This window comes from Panulirus ornatus, chromosome 63, assembly GCF_036320965.1.
Source record: "Panulirus ornatus isolate Po-2019 chromosome 63, ASM3632096v1, whole genome shotgun sequence".
In the NCBI taxonomy this organism is placed as follows: domain Eukaryota; kingdom Metazoa; phylum Arthropoda; class Malacostraca; order Decapoda; family Palinuridae; genus Panulirus; species Panulirus ornatus.
The window spans coordinates 25482847-25509468 of record NC_092286.1 but is presented as its reverse complement, the minus strand read 5'-3'; the positions used below and the strand labels follow the sequence as shown (position 1 = coordinate 25509468).

The 26622-nt window shown below is 37.7% G+C and overlaps 1 protein-coding gene across 1 annotated transcript in view; it reads right to left on the bottom strand.

The window, feature by feature from the left end:
* Positions 1–4798: 4798 nt before the first annotated feature.
* The window catches only part of HPS1 (Hermansky-Pudlak syndrome 1 protein), a 35674-nt gene continuing 13850 nt past the window's right edge, over positions 4799–26622 (bottom strand). The window contains exon 8 of the mRNA XM_071656629.1: positions 4799–25435. Within this exon, the coding sequence (XP_071512730.1) occupies positions 24608–25435 (828 nt within the window). The 3' untranslated portion in view covers positions 4799–24607. The remainder of the gene's footprint in view (positions 25436–26622) is intronic.

The following is a 26622-nucleotide window of genomic DNA, read 5'->3' as shown; positions in this document are numbered from 1 at the left end:
TATTCAGTCACTTCCATCACTCTATCTGTCAACATTCTTGCATACACTTTTCCTGGTATACTCAACAGATGTATTCCCCTGTAACTGCTACATGCATCCTTAGCACCTTTTCCTATGCATAAAGTAACAATAACAATTTTCACTCAACCCTCAGGCATAACTTTGTTTCCATATCAGATGCATTCACAATATCACAGCTTCTCCATACTTCCGCCATAATCCCATCCACTCCAGGTGCATTTCCTACCCTCAACCTCATTATTGCCCTTCTTACCTCCTTTTTTGCTATAGGCCCTTGAACACGTATCCTCTTCCTTCCATCTTCCATACCCATGAATGTAACGACTGCTGCCTCCCCTTCTCCCCCATTCATCAGTTCTTCAAAATACTCTTTCAATCTTCCTTTCACCTCCTCGTTTTGACTCAGCAACTCCCCTTCCTTACTTCTCACATTAACATTTCCACTCTTACATCCACCTCCTTCCTTTCTCACCTCCTTCCAGTACAATGCTTTATTTTCCCTAATTTCACTCAACTTTCTTCCAAAATCCTCATCTACTGTTTCTTTGCTTTTCTGTCAACTTAACATTTTCCTTTTAAATCTTATATTCTTCCCTCTTCCGTTGCTGAACTTTTACAGGTACACTCCTTAAGAGTAATCTACCATATGCCTTTTTCTTCTTTTCCACAGCATTTCTAATCCCTTCCATCCACCATGCACTGCCCTTTTTATTCCTGCATCTCATGACCTTGTATCCAACAACTTATTCTACAACCTGTAATATAATCTTTTTTAAACATTTCAAACACCTCAGTCAAATGACCGCATCTCTACAATTACTGCACTTAGTCTAAATTTCTGGTCACCCTCCTGTCATACTCCTCCCTGCAGTTTTTCTGATGCATCTTTTTGGTTGCCAGTCTTCCTCATATCATACCTCCTTTTTCCCCTGATCCTCATCCACACAAGAACTGCAAAATGGTCAGTCTCCATAGAATCACCCCACAACTCTAGCATTCAGCATGGCCTTTTTTCAATCTTTCATCTACAGCCACATAGTCAATCAAACCCTTGAAACACCTATTTTTGCCGTACCATAATAACTGTCTCTCTTTCCTGACATTCCTCAATGCTTCCTGAAACTTAACCCCACTTACCCATCCTACGACCCTGATGTTGAATCACTGCAAGTACCATCTCAACATAGTCCTTCTCACTACAAAGGAGTCTACGTTTCCTTAATACTGAAAGTTGTGCAATCTTAAGCTACAGGAGCATTTAGAAACAGGTCCTGGGATAATGGTTTGATGTCTGATCTCTACCTTGTTGAGGCAAGGGTGAGGATTTGTATAGGATTCTAGAAAAGAGAAAGTGGTCTAGGTGAGAAGAGGGTGATGAAAGTGAGCTTAGTAAAGAGGCTTGCAAGAAGAAATACCACGAGAGGTTGAGTGTGCAATGCCAAAAGGTTAGAGTAAATGAAACTAGGGGAGTGGGTGAGGAAGGGAGCAGAGTTGTCATGTGCAAAAGAAGATTTTATGGCAGGCAGAAAGTGGGAAATGGGCTTGTGAGAAAGGGATGAGAAAGATGGGATGATGAAGTTGCTTGTGAAAGAGAAAAGAGAAATGATTACGAATTACTTACAGGGAAGGAGTGCAAGTGATTGAGAGATGTATAAAGAGGAAGGTGCAGGATCTAAAAAAAAAAAAAAAAAAAAAAATATGAGTTGGAATGAGCTAGTGTCAGTGGATTTCAGATAAAACAAGAAAATGTTTTGAAAGGATATTAACTGTAAGAAAAACAAGAGAACAAATAGGAATGTTGGTGAAGGAGGCAAATGGGAAGTGACAACAGGCAAAGAAGAGGTGATAAAGGTGAGTACTCTGAATGATTATCAAATGTGTTTAATGATAAGGTGGCAAATATGGGGTATTTGATTCAGGAAGTAAGCAAAGTGTGAGAGGAATGGCAAGTGGTTTGAGGAAAAGTCATGGTGAGAGCATTGTATAACATGAAGCAAAGCAGTTGGAGAGGATGGTATTGCAGTTGAATTTCTTAAAGAGGATGAATGTGTTGCTGATTGGTTAGTTAAGATTTTCTAAGTCTGTGTGGTACACTTTTAAAGGACTGAAAGAATGCCTGTCTAGTGCCACTTTATAAAGGTACGGGGAACAAAGGTGAATGTTCGAATTACAGAGGGATAATTTTGTTGAGTGTACCTGTTAAGCAGTCTGGGGGAGTGCCAATTGAGAAGGTGGTGGCATGCAAAGAGCTTCAGGCTGGGAAGGACCTATGCAATTTTAGAACTGGTAGAGGATATGTGGATCAATTGTTTGTTTTGAACAGTGTGTATGAGAAATACTTAAGAGATAAAGAAGGATTTGTACATGTCTTTTATAGATCTAGAGAAAGCATACAACAGGGTTGATAAAAATGGTTTGTGGAAGGTGTTACAAATACACTATGTGGGAAGAAAGCTATCAGAAGCAGTAAGGAGGTTTTACCAAGAGAGTAAGGCACATATGAACATAAGTAAAAAGGATGGTTAGTGGTTCAATTTGTACGTGGGTCTCCCATAGGAGCGAGTTATGTCACCATGACTGTTTTTAATTTATGTATGTGGTGGTGAGTATGGTGAATGGAAGGGTCGGGGGGTTAGTGTGAAGGTGAGAGCTATGGAAAGGGTAGCACTGCTGCTGGAGAAGTTGTGGGAATGTGTGAAAAAGTGTAATGATACAAATTCCAGATAGACATAGGTAAGAATAAAAGTGGATTATGAGAGGTGGGTCATAATTTGTGCTTATGATCTGGAAATGACAAGATTAAGAAAAAGAAGCTTGTGTTATGGGAGGATTTCAGCGAGTGTATCAGCAGTTTTGATGCAAGGGATTGAGTTTCAATGATGGATAATTTGAATGTGAGAGTGGGTAAAGCGGTAGGTAAGAGTATAAATGGAAGTCATAGGGTACCTGGTACTGTGAAAAAATGGTAAACAGATTTTGGAGTTGTGTTTTGAAAAAGAATTGGTGGCTAGGAATACCTAGTTTGAAAATGACAAATGTATGTGCGGGAGAGTAGGGGTGATGGAAATCAGGCATTACTTGATTATGTACTAATTGATAAGAGTGCAAAGAGGAGATCTTCAGATGTAAATGTGCTGAGAGGTAGCTGGTAGGATGTCTAATCATTACTTGATGGAGGCAAAGGTGAAGGTTCATTGAGGATTTAGGAAGAGGAAATGATATGGGTGGGAAGATGGTTGTGAAGTGAGCGAGCTGGGAAAAGACGCTTGTGAGAAGAGATATACCAGGAGAGCCTGAAAGCAGAATGGCAAAAAGGTGAGAGTAAATGGAGTAAATGAGGAGTGGGAGGTATTTACGAAAGCAATGCTTTCACGTGCAAGAGAAATTTGTAGCAAGTTCTGGGAATGAGTGAGTTAAACTGCTAGTCAAAGAGAGAGGTGTATGGGCATTATTTGGAGGGAAGAAGTGCAAGTGATTGGAAGATGTATGAGAAAAAGCAGCAGGTAAAGAAGAAGTTGTAGGGAGTGAAAAAAGAGGGCAAGTGGATATCAAGTCAAATGTTGTTTGCTGATGACATGATACTGGTCGTAAATATGAATGAGACATTGCACAAGCTGGTGTCTGAGTTTGGGGAGTGTGCATGAAGGGAGAAATTTGAGAGTAAATGTGAATAAAAGAAAGGTTATTAAGTTTAATAACAGAAAGAGACAGACTAGTTAGGATGCAAGTTTGAATGGGGAAAACATGAAGTGAATTGTTTTAGATACCTGAGAGTAGACATGGTAGAAAATGGAACCATGGGAGCATTGAGGAATATGTGGAAAGAGAGGTCACTATCTGGGAGGGCAAAGATGGGCATGTTTGAAGATAAAGTATTCTCAAGAGTGTTGTATGGATACAAGGCATGGACTGACTATAGGTGAGAAAGTACATAAGGTGAAAGTGGTGGAAATGAAATGTTAGATGACGTGTGGTGTAATGTGGGTTGATTTAGTAAGAAATGATTGGGTAAGAGAGGGGTATAGTAATGAATAAAGTATGGTTGAAACACCGGAAGATGGAGTACTTACATGGTTCAGACATATGGAGAGAATAAGAGAGGAGAGGTTGATAAAGAGAATATATGTTTCAGAAGTGGCGGGGACAAGGTGAAAAGGGAAATGAAACCGGAGATGGAAGGATGAAGTGAATAGGATTCTGAGTGCTTGAGGCCTGAACATGCAGGATGGTGTAAGGTGTGCATGGGAAAGAGTGAACTGGTGAGTGATGTAGTCAAATGGACCGAACTAGGGCATGTGAAACAGCTGGGGAACCAGGGAAAAATCTGTGAGGTATGGTTTTGTTTGCATATGGGGCTGTACATTACACATGACAGTTGGAGAATAGATGTGAGCAAATGAGATGACTTCTTTGTCTATTTTTGGCAATACCTTGCTGATGTGGGGAAACAGCAATCAAGTATGATGAAAAAAATATATATACAAAGTCATCAACATCTTAAATGCAATTTCAATATTTCATCCAGTACAATTATACTTTGTGATCACAGTATGATACCTTTGTGATAGTTTCTTAATTCTGCTAGAAATTTGTTTAAATATGAGTTATTCAAATAAAGAATATTTTAATTCATCAATTTAAAGAATATGGGCAGATTTATACACATTTCAGGAAAGATTGAGTGACTACCACTAACATTTTACATTAACATAATGAAGACTTTCTGACTGTCACTGAAGTTGTGAAAGGAAACTGCATAAGAAATAAAAATATAGTATATCATCAGAGAAAAAATCACTGTATTCTTTAGATTTATACAAAAGTTTCAAACCCTTCGATATCAATTAATGCATCTACTAATGAAACATTGCTAAATTAACATTTGAACATACAAGAGCAGATTAATACATACAAAAGCATGTTTTACCAAAAGTACTGTCAATATAAACAAGCATCACACCGCTGGTCATACATTTAATTTCATCAAATAATACTTCTGCCTAACATCCACAATTTAATGCACACATGCATACAATTATTTCATCACTATATAAACACTGTCACTGATAAATAATCTGATGAATTTTTGGCACAAAGTTTATACAGAAAACACTGTTTTCTAAACATTTTCAGTGTTAACTATATCTACAATGAGTCTCTAGCATTCCAAAATCTGAGAAAATCATACTTTACAAAGTGGTTGTTATTTCCTGGAAACATTCAACAAACAAACAAACTTCCCATTCAAAGACCGAGAAATAACATGAAAAAAAGCCAAAGAGATTAGAAAATATTCTCAGTTACATATTAAAAAGGAATCCATACAAGACAGTATTACTGGAATGATATATGTATCTTCTTAAAGTATCATTTCATATGAACATACTTCAACAGACGTCTTGACTACAAAAATTTCCTCAATTTCATATGTAAGCGACTATTCACAGCACATTTACTTTTATCTTATTCTCTTGAATTCTTTGGCACAATATTCTCCATGATAAATTCTTTTTAGTTTTGTAAGGGAAAATAACATAATATGGACATTTCAATAACACACAATATAGAAATTATTCAATGGGGTAGAGGATATTACAGAAAAGATACAGCATTATCATCTTATCGTAATGACTAGAATCTGGATAAAATCATGGAAATGTACGTCACAAAATGAACATTTATAGCTTTGTCAATACTTACTATTACATTCAAAACACGACATTTTTTTTCTTTCCTCTGTCTGATGAGAAAAAATGAAAAAGGTCTACTCTTAGTTTACTTAAAGATAATAATGATGTATGTAATTTTTTTTTTCTCAAAGTGAGCATCTGATCCCAGAATTACCCATGTTCTATGAATATGATAAACTTTCAATACAATGTTTTTTACATTCGCAGGTAATCCAGTGCTATACTGAAACAACTAATACTTTTTCTACCCCAAAATATATCATGAACCCACTCATCCAAATGGGTAACAAAGTTGAAAGTGGGATGAGTGACTGACTATCGCCAAGAAAGCAACCATTCTCAAAGATAACCTGTCCTGAATACAAGAAGATATTGTCCAATTTGTGATGGAGTCATATTCTTTAGAAAGAAGTGGAAAGGGAGATGTACATCCTAGCAAGCTAAATGGACCGATTCATAAGCTACTATAAAACTCTTCCATACCTTGTCCTTGGGTAATTTATGGATAATGATGCAAGATAAAATACCACAAGCTAACAAAACAGATAATCTAAGTTAAAAATTGAATGCTTACAAAGCAAATAGCTCTGAAATGAGAAAAAAAGAAGGCTCCAACAAGAAAGACTATAATGGAGGTTATGACTGCTTTAACCCTTTTGACACATTTAATTTTTAGGGACAGTTTCTTAAAAATATCATTTTGCCATGAAGAAATTAAAATTTTTCATAAGACCTTTTTCATTACATTTTCAAGGTGAAAAGACTCTAAAGCTTCCATATCTGACACTGAAACTGGTTGAACTCGATGTTTTGTTGTGAAAAATAGGGAAAAAAAGTCATGGAAAATATGCCAAAATAATTCTACAATATACTATATAATAACTAGCCTACTTAATTCTAATAAAGCCAAAGATATTCAGAGGCATAATCCAAGCATTTCTAGTGCCATTATTCTTTATAATACTCATGTACATATGCATATATATTTTGGCATATGTTACCATACTCTGGCTGCATGGGGTTACTGCAAGTGAAAATTCACCTTTTGGAGAGGCTGTATCATTGGGAGTACAGTTTTGTCAGAGAACTCACTCCTACGGAATCCATGACCCTGGTTCAGGAAGCAGCACAGCCTATGAGCTGCAAAAGTTCCAGGAAAAGGAATCCTGAAGTTACTCCAGGACCCTTCCAAGAGTGGTCATTGGACAATTATAAATATGTAAATTCTTCGGAAAACTGACATATTTGTGTCAGCGTGATCCGCCTTGATGTCATTTAAATAATCATGCAAAGTTCAGATATACCATTTAATTACAACAAATGTATGAAATATACACAAAATATATTCTACCAACAATGGTCCAATCCTTATGGGCACCTCTTTCGAAGAGGGGACCATGAAAAAAAAAGTGCTTCCTTGCGCTACCTCGCAGACATGGGAAACAGGGATTCAGTATAATATATATTATTATTATTATACTTTGTTGCCATCTCCTGCCTTAGCAAGGTAGTGCAAGGAAACAGACGAAAGAGTGGCCCAACCCACCCAAATACACATGTATAAACATAAACGCCCACGCATGCACATATACATACCTATACATTTCAACGCATACATACATATACATACACAGACATATAGGCAAGAGTTTTGGAGAGGGGGCAAGTATGCAGTCTGCTGTGGATGAGAGGGCTTGAGAAGTGATTCAGTTCTTGTTCACTGATGATACAGCACTTGTGGCTGATTCAGGTGAGAAACTGCAAAAGTTGGTGACTGAGTTTGGTAAAGTGTGTGAAAGAAGAAAGCTGAGAGTAAATGTGAATAAGAGCAAGGTCATTAGGTACAGTAGGGTTGGGGGACAAGTAAACTGGGAGGTAAGTCTGAATGGAGGAAAACTGGAGGAAGTGAAGTGTTTTAGATATCTGAGAGTGAATTTGGCAGTGAATGGAACCATGGAAGCGGAAGCGAGTCACAGGGTGGGGGAGGGGGTGAAGGTTCAGGGTGCATTGAAGAATGTGTGGAAGGCAAGAACGTTATCTCGGAAAGCAAAAATGGGTATGTTAGAAGGAACAGTGGTGCAACAATGTTATATGGTCGCGAGGTGTGGGCTATAAATCAGGTTGTGCGGAGGAGGGTGGATGTGTTGGAAATGAGATGCTTGAGGACAATATGTGGTGTGAGGTGGTCTGATCAAGTAAGTAATGAAAGGATAAGAGAGATGTGTGGTAATAAAAAGAGTGTGGTTGAGAGAGCAGAAGAGGGTGTATTGAAATGGTTTTGTCACATGGAGAGAAAGAGTGAGGAAAGACTGACAAAGGATGTATGCATCAGAGGTGGAGGGAACAAGAAGTGGGAGACCAAATTGGAGGTGGAAGGATGGAATGAAAAATATTTTGAGCGATCAGGGCCTGAACATGCAGGAGGGTGAAAGGTGTGCAAGGAATAGAGTGAATTGGAATGGTGTGGTATACCGGGGTTGATGTGCTGTTAATGGATTGAACCAAGGCATGTGAAGCGTCTGGGGTAAACCATGGAAAGTTTTGTGGGGCCTGGATGTGGAAAGGGAGCTGTGGTTTCGGTGCATTATACATAACAGCTAGAGACTGAGTGTGAACGATTGTGGCCTTTGTTGTCTTTCCCTAGCACTACCTTGTGCACGTGTAGGGGGAGGGGGGTATCATTTCATGTGAGGCGGGGTGGCGACGGGAATGGATAAAGGCAGCAAGTATGAATAATGTATAAGTGTATATATGTATATGTCTGTGTATGTATATATATGTATACGCTGAAATGTATAGGTATGTATATGTGCACGTGTGGACGTGTATGTATATATGTGTATGTGGGTGGGTTGGGCTATTCTTTCTTCTGTTTCGTTGCGCTACCTTGCACGGGAGACAGTGACAAAGTATAATAAATGAATGAATAAATAAATAAATATATATGTATATATATATATCAATATACGAGTCCTGTACTGTGGAACAAGAAAACATATTTATATGAAAACATTTAACTTTTAAAGTTTACATAAAGAAAAACTTAAAATAAGAGCAATCTCTGCGTACGTGTGTATATAAGCATGGGTGGCAAAGGTGCCTAGCACCACGATCAAGTTTCCTTCTGCATACATGTATGGGTGTAACTTGATTTGGTGTTCATTTCAAAGTCTTCCTGGGTGTTGTCATCAAGTGGAAATACTTATTCACCACCATGAAAAAAAAAATTGAAACCTGCAATCACCAAGAAGCATTCATGAACCACCCAGAGGTCGAATCTGCATAGGTTCAAATCCTGTTTGTGGAAGGCAGTTGTTCATCCTCTCCTAAGGACTAGCCAATAAAATAAGTACCTGGTGTGTGTATATGTGTATTTCAGTGCATTACACGTGACAAGCTAGACTTTGTGTGAACGAATGTGGCCTTTATGTCTTTTTTCTTGGCGCTACCTCACTGAAGCATGGGTTAGTGATGCTGTTCCCTGTGGGGCGGGGTACAACAGGAATGGATGAAAGCAAGCAAGTATGTATATGTCTGTGTATGCATATGTATGTATATGTCAATACATATGTGTCCATGTATGGGCGTTTATGTATATATATATGTGTGTGTATATGAGTGGATGGGTCATTCTTCCTCTGTTTTCAGGTGCTACCTCACTAACACAGAAAACAGTGATTTAAGTATAATAAATATAAATATATATGTATCATTATAAAGATTTCCCTAATTAGGGCATTCAGCTGCCCATTTCATCTCAGCAAGCACAAAAAATATCAGTATCGCTTGAAGTACTCAACTTTTGAACATCTGACTTACAAACACCCATAGCACAATTTACCATATACAAATGAGCTTAGAAAAAGACTCTTTAGTACCTAGTCCCACATACAAAATAGATTACTCACACTTACAAACATGGGAACAAATTAAATGTATATTTTTTCATTAAATGTTGCTTAATATGATCTTTTATAATATTTCAAAAATTATCTAATATAGTATTATAGTCACATAATTTTATGTAAATTACCATGATTTCCCTCATACTTTTCTGATTTATGGACAAGGTCCAAGATCTTAATTCATTCATAAGTTGGAGACAACCAGTACTGAAAATTCAAGTCACTGGCAAACAACCAGGCTATCCAAAGAGTTAAAGCATCAAGGATGCAGGTGACTGTAGCTTGAGTTGTTTGCAGCTATAGCTTCCTATATTAGGCTGTCATTCAAATATGGTATGTAAATAGGGTTTCAAGTAAATACTGATGGCTCTCATAGAGCCTGTCAATTAAATTTATAACTTCAAGATACTACATGACAATACTTTTATGGTTCTTGTTGAAGGGAATGCAGGTTAGCAGTTTAATAAACATTTCCACTAGGTTTGCCTACATGTATCAGGCATGCTTTTACACTTTGGCCTAATATACAACAATAGTAAACACTTAAACAACAAATCACTGTCTCTGTGTAATTTACAGAGAATATAAAACATCAGCTCAACAATGATTCCTGACCTTTTAACAGTCATTCAACACATTTCTGCCTGATGGGATTGAATGATGTTTTTTCTAGTTTAATACAATTATTCATTTTTTTTTTTGGTGCATTTCTTTGGCTTGTTAATCCCAAACAGTCAATTTTGGGAGAATCTAAGTTTGATTTGCCTACCTGTAGTTACAAACACCTACCTTGTGGGCACAATTTCAGCTTTTCAGGGGCTCTCAATGAAAAAGAAGAGAGCTGTTGGCTTCTGCAGCTGGGCAGTGTAACTATGAGTGTCACATTGGGATTTGTAGTTGGGGAGTGTATCTAAGAGTACTATGATCAAATTAGCAACAAACTTTGATAAATTTCTTTAAAAAGAGGTAAAATGAGACATCTAAGCTGCATCCCTCTCATATAAAGTCTATACGAAAAAAGACATCTTTGGCAAGGCAAAATCACTCTCAGTTAGTGAAAAAGACCACAGTCTTGTCAAAGAACTCCTCATTTCAAGGATCTTCTTGTCACTGCTTCTATGGGCAAAAGCCTATTGTCTTTTACAGGGAGGGAATTTTACAAGCATGGGGCTCTATCTCTTGCACATTATCTGTCATATGACTAAATTTTTGTATGTCTGCATTTACTGTATCTTCATTCATTTGATTCAATTTGTTCACAAATCCTGTAGGTAAATTACTTCACATTTTCTATGCTGCTTGCTTAATTTCAAGTTACACTTGGTTCTTTCATCCTTACTTCTCTTGGGGCTTTGTTCACTGTCAACATCATCAGTTGTGATCAGGTCACCCCCCTCTCCTCCAAAGTGGGTAGATTTAAGGCCTCTAACCTTTCTCTGTAACTCAGCTCTCCCAATTCCAGTGCCATCCTTGCTGCTCCATTCTGGACCTTCTCTATTAGCTCTTTGTGCCTCTTTAGGCTGCATGCAGTGACCAAAATTGGAAAGTAAATTCTGGTTCTGACCACATGTAAGATGTGAACATCTTGCTGAAAACAGTATTTCCTTATCCATGGATATGAATGCAATTCTATCTGCTAGCACACAACTGGTCTCCTTAACCATTCTCCTAAGATGGATTATGGTGACATTAAGGAAGATGTCAACCTCAATGTCTTTCTCACGAAGATTCCTACCACTTATTTCCTACCACATGATAGTCAAATTGAGACCTTCTTTGCTGTGACCCATCCTTAATACTTTATATTCTCTGAAGTTGATCTTTATCAAACATGTGTCAGACAGATTGTAGAGTCTGTCAAAGTCCCATTGTAAACTGAAGCAATCATCCATTTTTTCACTTCCCTCGTAACCTTTGTAACATTTGCAAACATACTTAACAAGGAGTCTGCCTTCAGGCAAGTCACTAACAAATATCAGGAAAGTCCTAGAAGAGAATCCTCCAAAACTCAGTTGATGACCCAGCCCATTTTGAAAGGCTCATGATATGCATCCTTTGTTCCCTTCCACAATGATAATCGATTCATCAAAGGAGTCTCCCCATTATTTCTGCTTGGCAATACAGCTCCTGACTTTGCCTTCCATGCAATACAGTGTCAAATGCTTTTTGACAGTCCATACATAATAACTCCACACCGTCTTCTCTTTTGTAAATACTGAATTTAACCTCTTGTTGAAATCTAAAAGCTCATTACATATTACCTTCTTTCCCTGAAAACTTGTTGTCTCTCAATAAGGTAATTTCTTCTCTGCTCTCTGATTATTTTTTCTAATACCTTACAGACCACATTCATCAGGGATCTAAGTCTCTAGTTTAACAACTCTTCCCAGTCTCCTTCTTATAGGCAGGTGTGACTTTCATGCTTTTACACTCCCTTGGTACTAGGCCTTTCTCCATCAACATCTTTTTAGCACCAGATCTTTCTCCAGCAGCATCTTGAACAGTATTAGAGGTCTATCAGAACTCACCTACATCTGATAAAATTTTTGTAGTGTAGCCTCGACAGCTGCAGGAGCTCCTGGATTGGGGCTCCTGAGGTTATAGCCCTAAAATCCCAATGTGAAAGGTGTCCTGTGGTTGTATAAATTATGACATACATTCTGCTCATGAGAGTACGTTTGCTTAAATTTTTTCTCCCCCTTTGCAGTCAGTATGAAGGATAAATATATACAATTAAAAACCTGAAGAACCTTGACTTACGAAAAGATCTGCATAGTAATGAAGGTTCGATACAAGTATACATGGAAACGACAAAATTATTCCTAATAGACCCTCTAAGTTGCTACACACTATTATTCAATGTATATCCTACATAACTCCATAATTCATATTGACAAATATTAAGTAGAAACATCAGATCATATATAATTTCTACTAGAGTAAATATTACCTACAAGAAACAGCCTACTATTTACCAACCTTACAACCTAAGATAGACAGAAGCATATGTAACTTTTAGCCCAACAAGAATTTTAGCAGTATCCTTATGTTTAGAAATACACTAATACAAATGCTCTCCAACGTACATCCGGGTTGTTCTGACTGTCCTATCGTATCTCGAAAAGGAAGTATGTCTGACATATGTCAGCGTGGCACGTAGAATTCATGTACCTGTACAGCATTCTTTTATCCTACTCAATTTCTATCATGATCATCTCACTTTTTATCAACCAGCTTTATCATAAGATTCTGTAGTTTCTTCTTGAATCTTATTTAAGATTCTTCGCTTCACAGACTGATTCATCTAAACTTTCAATGAACTTTTAGCAGCTCCTTTGTCAGCACTTGCTGCTTCACCTGTGACTCGAACATTGTGCAAACTATATCTTCTTTTAAATCTAATGAACCAACAATAACATGCTATGAAGTTCTCAATGTTATCCTCTCCTGCTCACTCCTTCAAAGTCTCAAAAAGACTTCTAGCTTTTGCCTCAATTGTTATTAAGCTTAGTGGTATACGTTTTTAAACTTGATCTTTCATCCAGAGCATCAACAACTTTTCCATTTCAAGGATGGGCCCTTTGTCATTGCTTTGTTATTATTGTAGACCTCATATTTGAAGAACCTTTCAATGCTTCACCTGCATTTACATGAACTTTGTTTCCCTCCTTCATATTGGGTGATTACCTTCATTTTAAAATTCCAAATTGAGTGTTTTCCTTGGCTTCTTGCCAGATCTATCAACGTATGATGGGTTTTTCCTCTTGCTCATCATCTTCTTTGGGATTTAATACAAAAAAGGTTTAATACAACACAAAAATTCGTTATACTTACTGATTAATGCACATTTACTGAATGGTAACTGAGAGCAAGAACTGAGAGAGATGCTGTGATGTACACAACGCCAGGATCGTCTGATAATTCACACTCGTATGTACACAGTCATCAGCACTGGCAGCCATTTGACCAAGCATAACATCTATATCTACATACACTTTTTAATTCATATTTTTTTCTGGGCGTATGTACAGATGGTCTTGAGTAATATAGGTTGTAAGTTGGGGAGCATCTGTACCTGAAAACTATTCTGAGTGTCGAGTGTCAAGATAACTTATATATCTATTTCTAGCAGAAATGAAGTAAACATTATAGAAAATAATGTCACGTAATGAGTTGTTTTAATTACATGTGAAGAAATGAAGCAAAAGGAACACTCAAATGTTTAACAAATGATGATCTATGCGAGTGCCAAATCACATAAAATTCTTCACTAAAGAATACAAGAAACCAGTTGATTATATACAGCCACATGTACAACTAAACTGAAAAGCTAAGGATTAATAATCTTCTGTCTTTAAAACAATTCATATGATTAACCATAACTGATATAGCATCCAAATGGAGTCTCAAGCATACAGAAAAAGCCACCAGGAAGAAGTACCATTGATGTCCTTTGCAAAATTACAAATCCAGTTGAATATCTAACTAATACTGTATTCAATTCACCCAGTTCAGAGATTACAGCATGTATTTTGAAAATCTTATCTCATAAAAAAATAAAATTTTACAGATACTCTACTGTCTTGTATAATGAATCACTCATGACTAAATACATCTTAAAAGAAGCTGATCATGGAAGGTCTAACAATTTGCGACTGAGAAACTGACAATACAGAGATATGCTACCATTCAGCATATAACTTGGCATCCAAAACATTAGTTGGTTGGCTGAAATTTGTTTCTAGGGAAATTTTTGTATCTTTAGCTCATTCTCTAACTCATATTTCCGAAGCATAGTCATGCAAAAAAGTGTTACACTGAGCAGTAAACAGCGTGTCCTTGCATGTACCTCATAATACTTCCTCTATTTTCAGTTTGGTCCATTATGCATTCAGTTTTCTTAAGGGTAACCTCCAGTACATATTGTATGAATCTTGCTTATACCTGTATTTTACCCTTTTCCAACCTTATAACAACAGTAAGTCAAGACTGCAACAAGTGCATTAAGCAAGTGCATTCAGAGCTACTGGTGATAGTGGAGGTGCATTACGAAACTGCAAATCAATTACTGTATTTTCTAGCAACTGCAATGCACTGTGGTTTTTAGCAGGAAATATTCAGCAAAAATCCTTCATTTCATTCAAACACCTGATATTTACTCTTATCGTCATCGAACATAATTCATCCACTATGCCTTCCAACTTTTACTACACTAATCTGTGAATTTTAGTATCTTCCACTATTACGTACAGCCTCCAAAGGAGCCAACAGTCAGTTGTTGTTTGGATTCCTTTGTATAAAACACACCAACTTAGCATAAATTGACCATGTGCATAACACAATGATGTTGTCCCTGCAAACTCACTTAATACCACTCACTGATCTTCCTAAGTAAGATCTACTAGGACTAACCAATATTCGCTGTTCAATAATAGGTATGATTTACAAATTTGATCTGTAAACCATTTTCTAGGTACACATTTGCCATGTACATTGAGGGAAAGGTATATATGCTGTGTATGATACACAGATGATGAATAAGAGTAACATTTGGCATATAAGATGCAGGGTAACTATCAAAGACATTTTTAGGGTAAAAAAAAAATAGAGAAAAAAAATGGGACATTAACTGTAAAATTAGATGTACTATGGTGGTTTGCAAAGGTAAAAACTGTGAAGATTCAAAAGCATAAAGGACAATGCTGATGGAGGAAACAATAAGTAAAAATAAAAACCAAAATTACTTGCTATGCAAGAGAAAACATGCAAAGACTGTAAAGCGCCCAAGACAATTACCAGAATCAACATAACATGCCATTAAACACAAAGATGACTTAGGAAAAGGTGGAAAGACTGTTTGGGGATTCATATAGTGAACATGAAAGGGTAGTTTGAGAGATTTACACACAGTTTGCATAATATTAAGATGAGTGATGAGGCTGTTAGTGCAGAAGTTGAAGCAGCTAATAATTATCCTAAAGTGCTGGAAAAAATAAGTGAAGAGGGTAGGTACACATCAAAAGTGTTCAATGTTGATGAGATAGGACTCTGTTTAAAGCATATGCCTGATAAAACATTCATTTCAACCGAAGAGAAGATAATGCAAAACCAGAAGCTGATTACATCACTAGCATCTAGCTTCCCTATGGACATCGGATTTATACTGCATCTCTCATTCTTGTGGGAGGGTACAAGACCATTCATATGCTACAGAACAAAACATCTTGTGGCAGGTTTGCAAATTCTTACTAAGAATTATCTAAGCTAGGAATGCAGACTTATTACTTCCAGAGGAATAACAGATATGATCAACTGCAAAGAAATGTATGAAGAAAAGAGGCATAAATGGCAGCAATCTATGGACATATATATTTTTACAGCAATACCCTCCAGTTCCAACATAATTAAGATGGAAAATGCTTTTCTAATAGTAACTGCCTGTAGCATTAACTGCCCTACAGCTTCAGACCAAACCATTTCATGCAACAACAGCCACTCTCTGGTATGAGTTGAATATATTATCTTACTTTTGTGCAGTAATTTTTGTTTGCTTCCTTGTAGGATCATTACGAAAGTTTCATAGCATTATTAGAATTGATAAACATTTAAGTAATGTTCTAAGCATCCATAAGCGTTTTCAACTGTAAAACATGGAATTTTTTCAGAAAGAATGCTTCTCCAACTATACAATGCGAGTCTAAGGGGAAATAGGGTTCAATATACAGAATTTCACTATTTTGATTACATTTCAAGAGAGCAATTATTCTATACAGCAGGGACTGGGTGTACTAAAAATCTGGATGACCAACGGCTATGTATAATGCCATTACATTTCAATATTAACAATTTCAGGTTACAGTAATTGGCATATAATGCACTCTTAATTTCTATCCAGTTTCAAAACATGACTACGTGTGGGGAACAGGATGTTATAGGATTACTGAAAAAGATGGTAAGGGATCTCTTGGTATAAGCTGCAGTAATCTGCTACTTTAGCCATGATTTTCTCCTGATCTCACAGGTTATGCAAAATATGCAGAACTGTTCTGTTCCCTCTGAATGCATTTATCTTAATTTGAAAATACTATACTGTAAATATGTTGCAAACTAAATATAATGAAAAGCAAAGGTATAATGCTGGACCATAGTAACAAAACATTCATAGCTTGATTACTAAAATTACACTAAATTTAGCTTTGAATTCTAATATTTGAATTTATAGGACGCACCAACTGCTATGCAATCATCAATCCAATTTTCATTTCTAACTTGGTTCTAAAATGACTACATGCAGGGAGTTAGGGTGCCTAAGAAATAAATAGCGGGTATGTGGCACCTGGAGTCTGAAGCAAGGAAAGACTAAGAGAAAAAACAAGTTGAAAAAATGAGTTGAATTATGGGTAACTAGTATCCAATCATATCTGTTTCGTACTGTACTTCAACTATGAGCCAGAAAAAATGTAAACATACATAAACAAACATTAGCAGGCATATTAAGATATTTGGCAGGTTTGAATATATACAAATGTGACATAACAAGGCTCTCTGTACTGCAAAGGATTCTCATTTCCTTGGATGTGCATTGGGTATGGCTATGAACTACTACAGGCAAAACTGGACTATCCACACACAGGATCTGGTCCATAAGTGTGTGGTTATTATACCCTTGCCTTTAAATCTTTTTTTTTTTGCAACCTTCATTCTGCTCATCTTGTAAATTAGCCTTCGTGCTCATGTAAGCACAAATAGAAAAGATGAGTTTTGAAGAAAGCGAAACTATTTCTCTCTGGACAATGTCCTATCAGCTAATGAAAATGTCCTATGATCTTTGGGAAGTTGGTAGCCTTGAACAACCTCACATTCTGGTGGTATTATGCCTCTCATCCTTTGCAAACCACCTAATTATGGGTCAGGGCAAGACTTCATTCCAGAACACCGACCAATCTGTGACCTCCATCCAGCAATGATGAGAGCTTCCCCTGAGCTGCTCAACAATACAGGCTGATCACCTCATAATTCATGGGACAAGGGTGTCACTCTAATGATGACTACTTTAAGAAGAGAGAAGTTTCTTAACGAGAGGGGAAGGTACGACAGGAAGCAAGAACAGAAACTTACTTGCTGGACAACACCCTGAGAGAGTACAACATGAACTAATTAAAAAGAAAAACTATGACCACCTCCATGGCTTATGGTACTTGTATTGTCTTCCCCCTTAGGGAAGGTCATCACATTAAAGTTTCCTTGTAAAAGACAGTACCTTGCTGACAACTCAAGCACAGGCGTGAACAAGTAAAAAAATAAAACTAGTTACACATCATGATGTAAAAATTTCCTTTGCAGAGAGGGTTGAAACAGCCTGGGGCAGACCAGGGAAGATGGATCCCCTGCTAATTAAGACCTTGAGAAATTAAGACCTTGAGAAGTATAGACAGATGCAACCCAACAGAGACAATTTCTATTACTGGAGTCCTTTTAAAAAGAGCAACACAACAGTATTAAAATGACACATGCATAGATTCTGAAGCAGTGCACTTAAATGGACAAGGCAACATCAGATGTGCCATGGCAAATGGGAAGATCCTCATGCTAATTAAGGTGACCATTTGGAACTAGACAAACGTAAGAACCTTTGACAACCAGCACACAGGAGATCAAAGGGGTGGAAATAAAGGTCCATGAAAAACAATAGAGAAAAAATAAAACCCACGCGGGGGCACGCAAAAATTGAAAAAGCTAAGACCCTAACAGTGGATTTCAAAGGTCTTTCACATAAGTAAAAGGAAACTTCAGAAAGCATCAATACATCTTTTCAGAACAGGTAAAACCTGCTGCTGAATTTGTATCAAACTGTCTGTTAAGACACATGATCATTATGAAGTGCATGATACCTATTTCTCCAGGGTCACGTCCACTGGGGGTACACAGATGCCAATGTACCACATCTCACACACGCAATGCTGCCACGCTTAACCCCTGACCCCGAACAAGGTGGTCAAACCTAACGTGTAATCAACCAATAGTAAATGCACACTTACCTCACTCTGGTACCAGGAATGTCTTAATTGGAACAAATTAGTGAAAAAACAACTGAAAAACAAGAGTCTTTAGACCTTACCATGGCAGATGGAAGAATTGGTCATTCTGGTTTCATCGTTCGCAATCCACACAAGGATGACGACGGAGGCCATATTGTCTCTCTCAAATGACACAACATACAGGAGACAAGACTGCCAGTTAAGGCCATATTCTTGACGACTATAACCTCAAATAAAGGATTCAGGTCAAGCCCTGTCTCTGACACATGGGCCACACAACGTAACATAACGCTGAGCTAAATTAAAAGCAATTACTATGCCTTCAAAGAAAACGCTTGGTCACTGCTATTTCTTTCATTCCTAATCAAACTCATATTTGAACGTTAGATTGTAACCACTTGTGTACTTCCCTCACTTCTTTCATTTGTGTGTGTGTGTGTGTGTGTGTGATGAATTCCTTAGAAACTCAGCCCAAACTTTGACGCATAATCATACCTCCTCCCACCCCAAAATAAATAAATAAATAAGGGATACTTTTGGGATGTTCCAATGGAGAATGAAATTGTAAAAACCTCTTACAAGCAGATCCAGACTCAAGACAGTAGTACCACATGTGTGTGACCATAAGGGCGAGGTTCCTGTGCTGCTACACTCAAGAGAAAATAATAAAAGTTTGGCATACTAAATCTTCTCCATGGCTGGTAACCTCGACGTGAAGCTGCTTTCCATTACATTGGCACTGCTAAAGTCGCCATCTCGTCAAGGGAGGAACAAAACAAAAAACAAAACAGAGAGAAAAGAGACCAAAGTAACACTAATAGAACAATTCACTTGTTCCACGAAGCTTCGCACATAACAACCTTCACACATGAGGGGGATATAACGTTATGTCCATGTGTGGCGAGGTGGCGATGGGAATGAATAAAGGCAGGCAGTGTGAATTGTGTGCATGGGTATATATGTATGTGTCTGTGTGTGTATATATATGTGTACATTGAGATGTATAGGTGTGTATGTTTGCGTGTGTGGACGTGTATGTATATACATGTGTATGGGGGTGGGTTGGGCCATTTCTTTCTTTGTTTCCTTGCGCTACCTCGCAAATGCGGGAGACAGCGACAAAGCAAAATAAAATAAAATATATATATATATATGTGTATATATATATATATATATATATATATATAGTATGTATATACATGTGTATGGGGGTGGGTTGGGCCATTTCTTTCATGTTTCCTTGCGCTACCTCGCAAACGCGGGAGACAGCGACAAAGCAAAATAAATAAAAATAAATGAATACAGTGTGGGCATGTGTGTGTAGGTATATCTAAGCAGATCATCTCTCAAACAAGTTTCATTGAATATGGCTGCTTATTCAACCCTTATCATTTCTTAAATGATGTTCCCATCTATTAATCCTCTTACATTATTCATGTAAATTACCCAATACCAAGCTGGCCAAAATTTACAGCAGGGGTAGAACCAAACGTATGCAGACACCAATGGTGTAATTGTTCAATGGTATATTGTAACATGTTTTGTGACGTCACACATCATGAAAAGTTGTTACTATGTTAACTTAAGAAGAATTACACGAATGGTTGTACATGAATTTGGGTCTATCCTGGATATGTACTTTGGCCAGTTCATTGGTAACCTCCCTAAGCAGAATGAACACAGTTGCAACCTCAAAATTTCAGATGGCACTATATTTATTCCTGAAAAAAGCTAAAAAAAAAGCGCTAAACACTAAAATGACAAGTGAAAAAACGCTCTTTGAATTATTTGTTTTTTGATGTAATACATTATTAATAACAAGTACAAGTGACTGCTAAAACACTCACCATTCCTAATTTCTCGTCCTTAGCGTCCTGGGGTTGTGGTGGTCTACGTGAGGGTCCTGCTGGTTGCGGACTCATATGCTTTCAATGACCCAACGTTTTTCAGTACTTTCTTAAGCAGCTTATAATCATAACAGCAGTTCCCGTTTCTTCTTAGTCCATACTTGATAGTATTGCATTTAAGCTTCTGATACTCAGTCTATTTCGAAGCTTTAAAGTAAGGCAATTTCGGAGCAGTTGAAGACGACTCAAGGGATCACTGAAGGGATTTTCTCCTCTTGCTTCCCTGGACAAGGATACTTTAGCCCAGAGTGCTTGTGTTGTTTCCACAATACATGATGAAGCTTCTTCCACTGGAACTCAATGTGTGTGAGAATTTCTCGGTTATCAGTAAACATCTTTGCTAATTCCAGTATTTCAAACTTTACAGATTGCAGGCATTCACTTACACTTAAATGATGACAATGATTGTAACAGTTGTACATGTTTGGCAAACGATGATGAAGCTGTTTCACCAACTCCACTGCAAACTGTATGCATCTTCCTCGAATACCCTTTTCATCAGGAAACATACATTGTGCCATCTTTTCAAACTCGTACCTCAAGTACTGATGTGGGTTCTAGTAATTCTCTACTGAATCTTCTTCCTTTAATTTTCTGCCTGGGATGAGGCCCTTGGAATTTATGGAATCAGCAAGTTGAAAAAGGTCACTCAGCAGTTTTTGGATGCATCCTGTACCTCTGTTCCAAATTCCTCATTTCCACGCTGAACTTCTCCAAGAATATGCTTCAGGAATATCAGGAAGGCATAGTTATTCTTGTCACAAAACATGTCATAAGAGGATCTGAGCTGTGTAACACCTGTCACCATTTCTTGCCATTTAAAAGTGAGTGTTGAGTCAATCCATGGCTGCAGTATTCTGCCAAGTGCTGATTCAATTGACAGCCCTCGAGTCTTGCTCAGCTGTATCATTTTCAAAGGAGCTTGACCATCACTGATCAAGGAAAAAATCTTGTTCCTTGCTTGGTGAATGGCAGAGTGGAGAACCAATTATAGATCTCTCTGATCATAAAACCCACTTAGGAAGACAATCTGCTGCAGCATGAGATGCAGTTAGCTGCAGAAAATAAAACAAACACTCACACACACCTGATCAGGACCAGATGAAGAACTAACTTGAGTTTAGCATACTTACACTTCACTGTTAACACCTATCATCACACAAGGATTGTCGCTGCCAACTGCAACAAGGATTTGTAACTCCAACCCATTATTTTTCAAGGGCTTCTCGATGGCATCACAAATCCCATTAGCATGAAAGTTAGTCAGCTCAAAAAGGACCAAGAAAGTCATTACATTCTTCTTACTTTCAGAACAGAACTGGATAGCGATATTCAATAGTTTCATTACTGAAATGTCATTACTCTCATCAGTTAAGGTGCTCATAACTTCTAATTACCTATATCGCTTTTCAAATCACTGTTAAAATGCGTGGCAATCCCATTGCATACAACAGCACTACACTATGGCTTTTTTTTATTTGAAATTCTTATTATTTACAGTCCACAGAAAGCTTTGCACAATGAGATCATCAACAACACATAATGAACAGCTGTTATCTTTCAATGTCACTAATTTTGGTAGACAAAGGTCAAAGGCAGTACTTGCAAAGACATGAGGAGTCATCCCCCTCCCTCTACTTTCCTTGACCAATCTTCATATTTGAGGTTTTTCAAACACTCTGCTCTAAAATGTCGAGTATATTCATTACTCGTTGGGGTCATTAAATATAATGGCCCACACACAAACACAACCAAAAATGTTACTGTCCTTCATGGGCCATGGTCAGTTCTGTCACCACCGACAGCCCCCACTGAACCTAAATTGAACAGGGGACTTGAGGGGAGGGAGAGATCACGGAATACACCCAAACTGAACCTGTTAAAAAAAAATAATCAAACTTATTCATTTCAGTGAAAACAAAATTTCGTGCAATATTTGTATTGTTTTCCTTGTTACTTCAATAGGTTTTGACTAAACTTCCTTAATCACATCAACATATTTCAAATGATGTTTGAATTTCCTCATATATTGAAATAATACCAAGTTTGGCACTAAATAATAATAAAAATGCAAAAAATGCGGTAAAGCATTAAATACTATATTTAAAATATATATATAAACGTTAGATCTAGCGCCAAAAGCACTGAGTTGGCAATTCTGATTACCTTCCACAATGATCAAGCCTGTGTGAGTATTGAATAAGCAGCAGTAAAGATGATAATGGCCATCCTGAGGTCATCCTTACCAACTGAAAGAACTATATGTGAAGGAAACCATAAATCTCACAAATCAAACAGTTGTATACGATAACAGCACCTTCATATGCTTGTGAAGTTTCTGCTGTGAATACTGGAATTACTTAAACACACACCACAATTTGAAGGTACAATTTCACTCAGGGGGGTCAAGAAGTCATTGTTCTCATCAACAGGGATTGCGAGTTAAGACTTTCTCTTTTATGCCTTGGTTTAATAATTTCAATGTGCAAATGAGGGCACACCACCACTGTTCTTAGCTGTGCATATGGTCAGGAAAGTGGAAGACATGGGCTTGGCATATAAATTCATGTATGCCTTTTCCCATTGGTTAGAATATGGTGACATATATAAAACTTCCCTCCTAACTTTACTTACTGAACATCTTTCAATGCTTTTAAGATGAATCAACAGCACTACACAAAAGTCAATGAAATTATGTGTGATGAAGTGGCCTTCATTTGTAAGTGATACAGTCCCCATTGGTCCATGTCTTTTGAAGTCTAAGAAACCATTTCTCTACTACTGGCAAAACCCTATTTGGGACAATTTAATTTCCCTTCCCTCTTTGAAAAACTTTTTGATTTCCAACAATAACAGGTTTGTAGCAGTGAAACCAGTACTCAGTGAGTATAAGGGGGTGAATGGTAACTTGGCTCTACCTCACCTCCAGGGTATAGGATCATAGTCTTAAACAGGTTGCTGTAAGGCCAGTGAGTCATGTAAATGAGCACCTAGTGACCCCATACATTCTATGATGGTCAAAGGGGATGAACCCTTAGGGCTACACCTCATTCTTTTAGGGGTAAAGCAAGTGATCTCTCTACGTACTCATAGGGCTCAGTCTGCAGGTGAGACTTAGTGATGTGTGGAGAGGATGGCAGCTGCCTCACAGAGTACAATTATGAGGAAAAAAAATACCTACAATGAACAAAACCACAAAAAGTGGGAAACAACAACAGCTGAAATATAATGTTACATTCGAGAATGTCTGGCTATCAAGTGTTGCAATATGAACGTGGAAAAAAGAGGGGCTATTAAATAAAAAAAAAAATACAATACTACTACAGGATTGCTTCCTTGGAAAACAAGCCTACTGTCCTCCTGCATCATAAAAATATGAAAAAAAGAAACAATGTGATCAATGATAAAGGTTATAATAAAAAAGTAAAAGAAAGCATACCAGGTGAAAGCACAAGTAGAAAAAATATAAACTGAACAAGGGAGGACATTATATAACTACACCATGATATAAAACACTATCACTGCTTTATAAAAGGTCTGAACGAAAGGGAAACTATATGCGTAATGCCAGTGGAATGCTGGATGGATTGCTTCCATCCAGGTGGTCCTGAGATTACTTGAAACCATTAACAGCAGTTTCCGTGCATTATAAATAAAACTATGGAATGGTTGTGAGCAAATGAGGCCTTTCTTCTGTTCCAGGCAATACCTCGCTATTGTGGTAAATGTGAACAAGTATGAAAAATATATATGAATATGTAGTATCCACAGGATTTCAGTAGTAACTGGTATTTCAGGTTTATTTCTAGAGTGAAGTAAGTTTTGGTGGGAAGATAAATTTGCCAGAGGCACTGATAAAATACATAAATACAATTGGAAAAAGAAGCAACATTAGTACTTATAAAATCACGATGTTTCATGGAATGTAGATTCTCTAGAATTTCTCTTATATTTGGTTGGAAATTACTGCACAAAAGTTGGTAACTTTATGATGGCTCCCTATAAATACCAAACTATGAAAATATCTCTAAATCATCTTTAAACCACTAAAGCAGATCTGCGGGATTGGCATCTATTGGGCCATTAACTTCCCATATAGTAGCAGCAAGACGGCGTGTGTGTTCCAGCACACATGGTGAAGTAGCCAAACCCAAATGAACACAAAAAAGCTCATATACACGAACCCGATTTGGATCCATGCCTGGGAAAGTCCGAGTGCAGAGAGACCGGTAAAAATCTTCACAAAGCACGCCAGGTAAGGGCAATGTCTCATTGATATTTTCCCCTAATTCACCAGGTTTTAAAGGGTTGCCACTACTATCTTCAAACCACAGGAAATATGCATAACTGAAAGTGGTGTCCTTCCACATGAGTGAAAGATGGCCTTTTGCTAAATGGGCACGTGCAAACTCAACCATTGACCAAACGCGTGCAATTGTGAGAGCTCTAGCACCATTTGCAGTGGATTCTGAATCTTTAGACTCTCCTGCTTCATCAGTCAATAATGTGGGTGATGTCAGCTGGTGGGTTGAACGGTCCACATACAGAAAATGAACTAGCCCAGGAAATTCCTCTAGATATTTATTAATGGTGAGACCTGAGCGACAACCTAAAGTCATATTCCTCAAGGCCTTAACCTCTAAGAAATGGCAGTAATCAGTCATGTGTTCAGTAGTCATTGCCACTGCAGACTCTACCAACGGGGCTGCAGTTGAAGTGCTGACCCCAAGGCATGCAACACGCCATGCTGATCGAGTTGTATCCACAAGAGAAGTGAGAGATGCATCTACACGTGTTGGAACTTCTGCATTTCCACCATTTCGTAACCACTCCTCTAACCCACTCTTCTTGATGTTCTCCCATCGCAAATGGACCTGCAAGAAAGAAAAGGAAAATTCATAATTATCAAAAATAATGCACAAACCAACCTACTTATTCACCTGCTCCTCTCTTCTTCCCCCTCTTCTCTGTTCATTAGGAAACACGATTCCACATCTATAAACAGCCATGTTGCATATTTACATACCCATTTGCACAATCAGAGAAAAGACAGACAAACAGACATACAATATTCAGATGCAAACGCACAGTGATGGACATGGAGCATAGTGAAATATAACTAGTTATGACTCCAGTATTCTTTTGCAGAGAGGCAATTCCTGGAATCTTACAGAGAAAGATTCAGGTGTAGATAAAGCACATCCTCAACCCATGCCTAATATTATAAAGTGAAACATGAACTTCAAGTCTTATATAAGTTCTCTTTGTAGTTATACTTCAAATCCTGTATAAAAAGATGATGATTCTTATGTGCTCGTAAGGGCCACAGCCCAACAATGACACGAGACCTCCAGCCCTCTCATTCTTGTTTGTGGGGAACAACCCTCATTTAGGAGAATAGTTCATTAAGACTAGCAAAGATGCCCTCTATCTGAATTTTGGCTCAACACTCTTGGTTGCAGCCACCTTTTACCTTCTGTCATACATTTAGACCAAGGCTTCCAAAGTTTTGAATCTGTTGATCCCATCACATACCTACCGAACCTTCATTGACCCCCCAAAATTTTTCATATTTGATGAATTTTTCTCACATTAGCAAGGTAGAGCATATGTATATATTATATTTTTATGATTTTGCCTTGTCGCTATCTCCTGCGTTTGCGAGCTAGCGCAAGGAAACAGATGAAAGAAATGGCCCAACCCACCCCCATACACATGTATACACATACACATCCACACACGCAAATATACATACCCATACATCACAATGTACACATATATATACACACACAGACACATACATATATACACATGCACACAATTCACACTGTCTGCCTTTATTCATTCCCATTGCCGCCTTGCCACACATGGAAATAACATCCCCCTCCCCCCCTCATGTGAGCGAAGTAGCGCTAGGAAAAGACAACAAAGTGCCCCATTCGTTTACACTCAGTCTCTAGCTGTCATGCAATAATGCCCGAAACCATAGCTCCCTTTCCACATCCAGGCCCCACACAACTTTCCATGGTTTACCCCAGACGCTTCACATGCCCTGATTCAA